Consider the following 9923-nt stretch of genomic DNA (forward strand, 5'->3'; position numbering starts at 1 on the left):
GCGCACCACGAATATCAATGACGCATTACATTGCACGCCATCTGCGGTAACCAATCCGGCATGAGCGCGGTACTGGTGCAACATATCATAAATCCCTTTCAGGTAATTCTCCGACCTGAGCTGCGGAAGCAATCGAAAACATCAAGTGAACGCTTTGTGTTAGCTAGACTGCTAGTGTAACGGGGTTGCAGGGCAAATGCTGGTAATTTGTAAGTTGAGCGGAGTCCACACTACTATATTCACTCGCGACGGCACTCGCGGTGAATAAGTTAACTCAGTACGTCTTTCTCGAGAGCGAAATACTGCTTCGGTCGTGTACTTACAAAGCTTCAACGTTTGGGATAGCGCATTTGATTTATTTTTGACATTATTCGAAAAGATGTTTTGCCGTACAACATATGTTAACCTATCGGATGATATGGTAGAAGTTGAAAATAAGAATAAATGCTATATGCACACTGCACTGGGACATGCAGTCCAGAGCATTGCTGACAGCTATTTCTAGAGACAATACCTTTTTTGGCAGTGGCAATGACAGTGACAGTATTAAAATAAAATGAACGCATATTTCAGCAGTCAAATGCGGTATCAGAGTGATTGTTTTATCTGATATAGGCTAGTTGTGGAGAGCTTTGTAGGGCACATCAGCTGCTTGATGGACGAAGTCACCGTGATGATAAAATAGAAAAATCGTCGTAACAATATCCAGTAGTAGCCATGGCACTTTCATATCAAGCATGGGTTAAGTACCAGTGATAGTTTAGTCATCAGATTTTGTAATCTCCTCGTCCATCATTGCGTCGTTATCGTTTGTGTTCTAATCTAAGCATATGGATACTTGCGGTTGCTCGAGTCAAGACTAACACCTGTCTGAATATCATGAAATTCGTTTTTGTTATCGCGAATGTCATAAAGCTCTATATGATTACTCGGTCCAGACGCGGCGGTTGTCTCCGAACAACTGATCCGTATTTCAAAATATTTTTTCTCGGCTGTCACGTAATACTGTTGTGCGACAAGATTCACTAGCGAAGCCGCGACTGAAACGCATAGGAGGCGGCCTCGCGTGCACTAGCGACCTCGCTAGCCAGGGAGTGAAGAAAAGAAAGCGACGAAGACGCGAATGAATTTCGATACTATGTTGTCACCGCACTGCCGATTTCTCAGTCGATAAAAACTTCATACCGTAAGACTGAATACGTGAGTAGGGTAATGGGCAGCTATGGTTTGTTTGTTTGTTTTTGATATTCATGGTGTTTCGACTACTTTGGTCATGTTACACTAGGCCGAAATTCTTTATTATTGATTCCTTATTTACCGACTTGAAGAACTGGCCACTTCTAGACACCGCTTACTCGTATCACGTGGCGAGCGGCAGCTATGGTTGATCGACAGGCAGATAAAAGTGAGAAAGAGATAGTAATTTTTGATAATTGTTACACAAACACATTTATGGTGTAGTTGGTAGCTACTGTATCGCTGCAATCGATAACAAATACGATAACCGCAAAATCGAGCGGTGTTCGATTGAGATTATATGAAAAACGATATCATTTTATAAATTATTGACGATTGTATTCACTTTGCTTCCTTGAATTTCAGCCCAGCGCCTACTCGGAGACAATATACCCATTGTAACGATTTAATGGGGCTACGTCATAAGAGAACAGATTTTTTTTGGAAATTGCGACTATAATATCTTATTGCGTCACCATATCGATCACGATTTGTCGGCTTCACAACCATTTGTCCTTCTAGCTACGACCTATGCTTACGTGATCTATAAAGTGGGTAACGGAAGACGGATTGAAATCTGGATGAACCAATGCTGAAATAAAGATGTTGCCATGCACCTTCAAGTACCGCCATCAAAGATAAGACAAAATCATTTTTCTGATTCAAACTTTTTGTCAGCAGGTTTTTAGCCAAAGGTATATTTTTCAGCCGCTACGTAACAAAAGGTCAATGACTGTAGCCAGCAATGGTATTCGGTTCGCTAATCTGAAAACATTTCGCGAGACGGTTCGATACAACTCGTGCGAACCTGCTAAAACTTACCAGTGTACAAAATGAACACGCAATTCTGTCAATACACTTGTACCTGCATTCCACATAATAGGCCTACGGATATTGTGAGCCGCCGTCACGAACATCTCGAAAGAACTGCTCGTTTAAATTGGCGACTTACGTCATCCTTATGATATTTTATTTGAATACAAAATTTTCAAAATTTTGGAAAGCATATCGTACGTCTCTTCTTTGGTGCTTCATGCCCCCACGGAATACATGCACCGATAGTACAAAAACTGCAGTAGACCGAAATAACTGCTCCCAAGAGTAACGTCTGAGGTCGCTACCTGATAATATACGATAGCCGCTAGTTGCTATGACATTGCATATTTACGGTGGTCGATCTCGACTTTAGTACACACTAAATACTATTACGCACGAACAAGAAGGAAACTGGTGTAACTTAAATATGAATTTAAAGGGTCGATTTGCAGATGCTCTGTACTTTTCCCGCTGTTTGATAGTCGGTACAATGTGTTGCATTTAGCTACTGCAGAGATGAAAACAGCGGAAAGAATAAGAACTGGCGTCGATTATTATTATCACCAACGCCTGTTTCCGCTACACGACAGTAGGCTATCGGTTATCGAAAGGAAATCACATATGCAGGTCACACATTCGAAATTAGATTACAGGCTGTGTCTGTATGTTAGCTTCTACGTCGCCATTCGGTTTTTCCCTAGTGGGGATCCAAATCCAGGCATCACATTGTACATTGTGTGTATTGAGCGTATGTCTGGTTGGCACAGTAGTGTATTTTCGCAGGGAATTTCGTTGAATATTTCTTTACATTCGGAATAGACCGATTTGATGGCTCTCACGGTGACAGGTTATGAGATTGGGTTGCCGGAATGTTATTTACATATTACGTGGTACAGTTGTTGAGTAAAGGACGCTCCTTTGCAATGTGTCTTGTAATTTTCGACAATTCTGCGCCCACTCACCAACTCACTGCGCAGACCTTGAGACAACAGGGCGTAACGACTAAAAATGGTCATCACTTCGGATTTTTTGTGCGCAACTTATATTTTCTGTTCGCAGAGACCGTGTCAGCACTGCACATTTGCGCACGTCCGCAGCTTAGAGAGAACATTGCAGTCCTGTGTGTTAGGGCCAGTATCCCACTCAATCATCGCGGTTCAGCAGTTTCTGTAAGGATCGTCACCCCCTAGTACCTACACCTAGATTTCGCTTATGTTGTAATATTACATACCGTGGTTGTGTCATGTGCTCCTAGTCATTTGCATGTAAAGAATGGACATGTTGAAATCACTCGTATTCGATATAAGATTGAGTTGAGAAATTCAGACACTATACGCGTTATTTAACATTGTCATCTTCTGAAGATTCGCGCTATTGCAAATTTTTGCGTTATCCCGCCACACTATAGCGGATTTCGCTGGTAGCGTATAGGTACGCATCAACCGAATGGCGATGACGTATTGCGTTTACTCCAATGCAACACCGTGGACGAAGTATTGCTTGTTACTCAGGTTGAAGATGTGACTGACTTACATTGAAATAGACAGGGCCTAGGCCTGATACGTTGATGGTCAGTTTGATGAGGACGAGATGCGACCTAGAATATCAGTGAGGCGTACCGTCGGTGGATTTTGAAAGCTCTGCTTCTACTCGTTCTTGAAGAGTTATTGCGTCACCACTTCTATTTCTACATGAGTAGCTTTCTTGATTACAGACATTATTCCCTACTAGTAGCCTAATTATATGTTAACATGAAGCTACGTAACCTGTGTCCATCGGCTATACGCTTCTCCCAAGATACAATCTCTTCGACATTCCGCGGCGGCGAGCACGTAACCACGGTTGCAAACGACCTGCTGTGTGGCCTCCTTTGCGTAGAGGACTTTTCCACGATGGAGGTGTTTCGGGATGAACGGGATCGCAACTATTACACGCGAAACAACCGCATGTTGCATGTTTTCCGGGAGGCCGAATGCCAAGGATGTATCGTCAGCATTCCAGTGTTTGAGGACCGGAAACGCCCAAGCGATAACAAAAAGTTCACCACGAAAAACAACGGAACTACCGTACGCGTCCGCAATGGCGCTATAAAGCTGTATCATTTCGACTACAACAAGAGGTATTGGTGAATTACATGAGTTGAAGTTCAACATAGTATTAGTGATCGAATCATTACCATATATCTAAATAATATAAAGGCCCAGGTGGCTGACTGATCTCAAAGACTACTCCAAGCCGCCTCGGCACCTTCCGCATTGTATCGAAGTCTTGTGATGTTTTAAAATGGTGTAATTTAATGAATAAACTTGTACTTGAACTTGATTCGTGCCCATTAGGGTTGTTGAAAAATGTAGTTTTTCCCGGATCCCGGGTATTCTCTGATTAAACTGTTAGCTTGCCTAAAAAGACTGCAAACCAAATTTGGCTTAATTCCAAACAGCAGAATCCACCGCAGAGCCATTTTTTTTTAATTTATTCGAAAAAAATGACTAATAATTTTCAAATTTTACTGTCCGCCCCATGAAATTGTAAAGTTGTCTTTAAAAACGATACAAAAGAAATTTGTCGCAATTCCAACCCGTAGATGCGACGTTATTTAAGTTTTTCATCAATTATTCTGAGATTACCCACCAACGATGCTATTTTTGCAAATCCAAAACTTTCAACTGCAATAACGTCGCTTTTACCGGTTTGAAGTGAGAAAAAATAGCATCGTTCTTTTAGGCAACATAACAATTTCATGGATTGACAGTAACATATCATATTTGTTTAATTTTAAAAATAAACTTAAAATTTCGATTGGCTCTGCGGCGGTTTGCACTTGTTGGAATTGTGCCAAATTTGGTTTGCAGCGTTTTTTAAGCAACATTACAATTGCATAAGTGAATTCCCGGAATCCTAATTTTTTTAACAACCCTAATGCTCATGCACACCAAGTTAGATCAAAGCGACTAAAACCTGTCTCGCCAAATTAGTCTTTCGAATCGAATCGTGAATTTCGCAGATGTGGTCGCTAACGAAGTTCTTCTACTTTCGCCGCGTACTCAGGTAGTTGTAGGTTATGTACACTATTCTTGCTCGTGTAGTTATACTTTTGGGCTATACTTCTAACTTTTTAAAGTTTTTTTTTTTAGTCAAATCCACATACTTTTTATGGTTTAGCGTTTGATATGTTCCCGTCGATTTTACGACTGAAATTTTCGTATAGATCGGGCATGACCGGACAATATATTATGTGGAACACGATAACTGAATATATTTTCGAAAATTCGACCTGCTAGTGGTGTCATTAGTTGCATTTATAATTTTTATTGAATTATCAGGGTATGAGATACTCTAAAGGTTCCGTTGTTTAACCTAATTCCTGCAGAGCTGTCAAATTTGTTACTTTACCATTTAACGGCATTTATTCACGGCACACAGCAAGACAATTACACAATGCGATAATAACTTCACAGCCAAACAGCATAGCGATAGCCCCGCCCTACCCCTAAAACAAGTAAAATAACACGCCCCTAACCCCCTAGATTTTCAAACGTCACCCAATGCATTACAGAAAAACTCACTCTCGGCGACTTTAACAGAATCAATAGCCTGAAAAAGGTGACCAAATAAAAATGTAACTTTAGGCGGTCTCGCCTGAGCGTTCTCAAATTTAAACGACGGAATTAATAAATCGATCTATTTACATATTGCTCTGGCACGGTGGTGCTTGGCAGGGGTAGTTTAACTTGGTGCTTGGAAGCCATTGTGTCATAGATAACAGTGACATGCAGCTAACACATCAGATAGCTTTTTGTTATGCCAATTAAAGTGAATAGAATCATACCAGAAATCGTTTATAGCATATTTTTGAATCACTTCTTTACGTTTTTACGCAATATTTGATAAAATTTGCAGTAAAAATTGGCATGATAAATAAAGAAATGTTGCAAAAAGTTGCACTATAAAATCCCTCCAAACATCATAAAACATCATAGTTCATAGATTCTGAGTATCTAGGAAGCTGTTGGAAGCTGTAAAAAAGTTGCAAAAGTTGCAAAAACGTTCCCTAGTCATTATCGATATTGTGCATCAGTCTTGGAGCTGCAATGCCTTACTAAAACATAGTCAAGTCAGACTAACTCCTAAATGTATCGGTGACCTTGACCATACATCTACCCTTTTCCACCACATACTTAACTACTTTTCAGACGGATAAATTCTATCTATACTTGAAGTATTTTTTCCCGATACTTCTACTCGTAATTGAGTGAAAATTGTCGACAGTTCTTCTCCGAGAGAACGAGGTGTGATTACTTCGACTCACTCTGTAATGTCGAATACGGATTCCGGTGATACGAATGCCGATTCGGATAAACCACGGTGCGATTAAACTAAATTGCTGTCCGACTCATCATCAAGTGACATCAATCAACAATGCGTTGGGTATTTAATGATGTCGTTCGATGAGATGTGTCTTATATAGACCCCTTGCAGCAGCTAGCGCAAAACCCGATCGAATTATATATCGGTCGGTAACGTTACATTATTTTCGATTACCTGGATGGATTCAATCTGTATCAATGCATAAATGTTGACTTGGGCTCAAACTTCGAATGGCCAAGGTTCCCTTTTACTCATCCCTAATTATAGGATTCTGATTTGAAAATGTCTGCTGGACTTCAACTTCCAAATTTTGCGGATCGGTTTGGTCGCAAAAACATCCTACGAAACTGTCATTCCATGAGATGTATATGAGTGTTTATTTACGCTATTACCATGCGTGGGTGCAACCCATTCGGACATGATTTGTAACATTCAGGGTAAGATCGGTGTAATTATAGATCCAAATCCGAACCCGAAATTGATTTGAGATCCAAATCCAAGCCCATGTCTTGTCTAGTATAGCGACTTAAAGTCATTAAAAGTCAATTTAATGAGTATATGACCTGGTTCTCACTCAGTGTCGGAGTCATGGTACGAAATAGCCGATATACCAGGGGTGGGCAGATCTGCTTCATGCGCGTGCCACAACACGAAAATGCAAGAATGCGAGTGTATTACGTCACAATAAAATGTAGGCTATCGAATGGAGTTTATTATTGTGTGTTGATACCTGGGCTGCAAGGTGTTTGAAATCAGGCTGATATGACTCGAAAGCAGCGCGGAGCAGTTCCTTCAAGTGCTGATGAGCATTTAGGGAAGATTTCAGCTCAGTAATCTTATTACTCCGTAAATCTGTGTTCGTTGGGTAACTTGTGTTCATTGGGTAACTCGCGAAAACGTTTTGGTGTTTGGTTTCGTAATGACGTTTCAAGTTACTAGACTTGAAATTATTGAGAGAATCTTGACAGATAAGGCACATTAGCTTACCCCCATTATCACTGAATGCAGACTGTTCCTCCCATTCTCTTTTAAAAGTTCTATTTTCCTGTTCATGTTTTCTTTTCTTGTAAATGTCGCTGAACGACATTTCCCTGCAGTTATTGCTAGCCTTTACAATACAAATGAAAGAGCATTATTCGCCATTGTTTGCCCGGAATTGTTTGTGTCCTGCGCTACCATAATGAATTATTATCAAGTTCATTGTTGATTACGATGATTTTTCGTTGACTGATGAGTGACGGCTATGCACAATTGTTGTGGGTGAAACGTTTATGTGAATTCGATACGAGAATTCAATCACAAAGTTCTAACCATATAGTGCAACCGTCGACTAAATTTTACAAGTGTTATGTCAGCCATAAGGAGAGAAACAACACCCAAGCGATACGCATATTGTTATACGTAATAGAATGCATCAATTTATAATCATGTTGAACGTTTCTAGCAAAATAGCGAAAGACATGTGTAGTAGTGTACATTGTACATGTACAATCTTTTAAAGAGCCGCAGTTTGCCCACCCCTAAGCGATATACTGTACAATAGGCTATTTTCTCTTAATACCTCCGTCCAATACTTTTTTCAGGGATCTCAGCAACGATAGCTACCAATACCCAGTCTTTGCAGCGTGGATGGGCCCTCCCCTCCAAGTGGACTGCAGCCTTGAACACATCTCCCGCCGACGACGAGATATTTTTCAGGATTATGTTTTGGACATACACGATCGTTCCAAAGCAATCTACACTGACGGCTCCAGGCTCTCATACGGCACTGGCATAGCAATGTACGTCCCTGACGACGGAATTATTATCAACCAGCGATGCTCGGATCCATTCAAATCCAGCAGCGATCTAGAACTGCTGGCCAAAAAATTGGCCTTGAAGTATATAGTGGAGCACGGTGATGCCTGCAATTACACTATTCTTTCGGATTGCCTGAGTTGCGTTAAGGTTATCGGTAACTCTAGGCCGCAATCGCGTCAACACAAAATCCTGCGTGATATATTTTCGTTACTTGATCGAGCCAGCAACCTCGGCGTGAGTATCAAATTCGTCTGGATACCAGGGCATGCGGGAATTGCGGGAAATGTAATTGCAGACAAATATGCAAAAGAGGCGGCAAGCGATGAATCGTTTGGTCCGGACCCGATCTGGACCATCGAGTATGAAAACTAGAGCGATGCAGAAAACTTTGGAACGATGAATACCAACCGTGTAAGCGGTGTCTTATAAAAGCCTAGAAGTGGGCCGTGCTACAAGTCGGCATCTACGGAATAAAAATGAAGAAAATTGACCTGGAGTAAATTATTATAGTAGTCAACGTACAACATGAATACCACAAACAACGACAACAACGATGAATACACTCGTGGCCAAAAAGTATTACAAGCATTTCTGAAAAGCAAATTTTTGCCCGGAGGCCTGAAACGAACAGCCGTCATTATGACGCATATAATTATGTCTCCGGTCAGGTCACTGAAGTTCAAGCAACGACTCACTTGGTATTCCTCGTTTGTTTCTTGGACACTCTATCCCACTTACTGATCAGATGCCGGGAATTTGAGTATCATCTCCGCTAATTTGGTGTAAATAAAACGCTGCTTTCTTTCTCAAAAATATATCTTTGAACTCTACATCGTTTAACTATACCCCAAAGAACTCATACTTTCCAGTGAACTGTACTTCTATATAAGTAGTTCGTAAATGAGAGTCCGTAGACCCGTCAGAAGTTGGTGGATTAGTTTGAAGTTGTCCGCTAGGGGAAAATCATAGGGAATAGGCTACAGAGCCGAGTAATTGGACCGCGCGGCAAATTCGTTGAAATATTCGATAGATCGGCTCGGAAGTAAATGATCCTCGCGCGAAATAGTAGGATCTTCGATACGAACCAGCAGATTTTTGAGTCTGCAAATCTGTGGAATTAGCGTACTCAATATGCATTTTCCTGTCATCATCAATATGATTCTGACTAATTCAGTCCCTTTCCTTAGCGTTTATTTTCCAGGTGGATAGTGTTAAATGATGTATTTAAATTTAAAGCCTCATATGGTTGGACAAATGGACATGGCCACTGAGGGCTGTAAGCCAAAAGTGTCAGCAGCCTCTGGGGATTATTATGATTGTTAATATTTTAACCAGTGTATGTTGGTATTCAGGGCGTAGCAGTGGCACTACAAACTCCCTTCCTGAGAGCAGTCCCAAACGTAGCTCATAAATGAAAATAAGTAGAATATTCGTGGGCAAATTTATCTAACTGAAAGGAAAGTGTATTGTCGCTTCCGACAGGAGTTTTTTGGAGGAGTTAGTTTTTTTTCTAGCAATCAGCATTCCGGGTGGGTTTGTGAGCAGGTCTGGGCGACGGTGCTGAACTTGTTTTCAAGAATCAGCATACCAAATTTAGAAGTGGGTCACAAATCAGAAATTGTGCCACGACCATGAAAAGGTTGGGTTGGATCAGGAGTCACCAACACGTGAAGTGCGTCACAAATCAGAAATTGTGCCACGAC

General features: G+C 41.0%; 1 protein-coding gene across 1 annotated transcript; it reads left to right on the forward strand.

The window, feature by feature from the left end:
- On the forward strand, positions 1-9050 carry LOC145436241 (uncharacterized). Its single transcript, XM_080313602.1, has 2 exons — positions 1-4171; positions 8004-9050. Exons 1-2 carry the CDS (start codon positions 3804-3806, stop codon positions 8590-8592), a joined length of 957 nt encoding a protein of 318 aa, XP_080169728.1. The 5' UTR covers positions 1-3803; the 3' UTR covers positions 8593-9050.
- The last annotated feature ends 873 nt before the right edge of the window (positions 9051-9923 follow it).

Source organism: Botryllus schlosseri, chromosome 3 (assembly GCF_051294905.1).
Source record: "Botryllus schlosseri isolate E-star chromosome 3, Bs_hap1, whole genome shotgun sequence".
Lineage (NCBI taxonomy): Eukaryota > Metazoa > Chordata > Ascidiacea > Stolidobranchia > Styelidae > Botryllus > Botryllus schlosseri.

Coding starts and splice junctions, on each gene's coding strand:
- LOC145436241 (XM_080313602.1), top strand. CDS start 3,804: ATGAAGCTACGTAACCTGTGTCCATCGGCTATACGCTTCTCCCAAGAT. Junction 4,172..8,003: donor CATTTCGACTACAACAAGAG/GTATTGGTGAAT, acceptor TACTTTTTTCAG/GGATCTCAGCAACGATAGCT.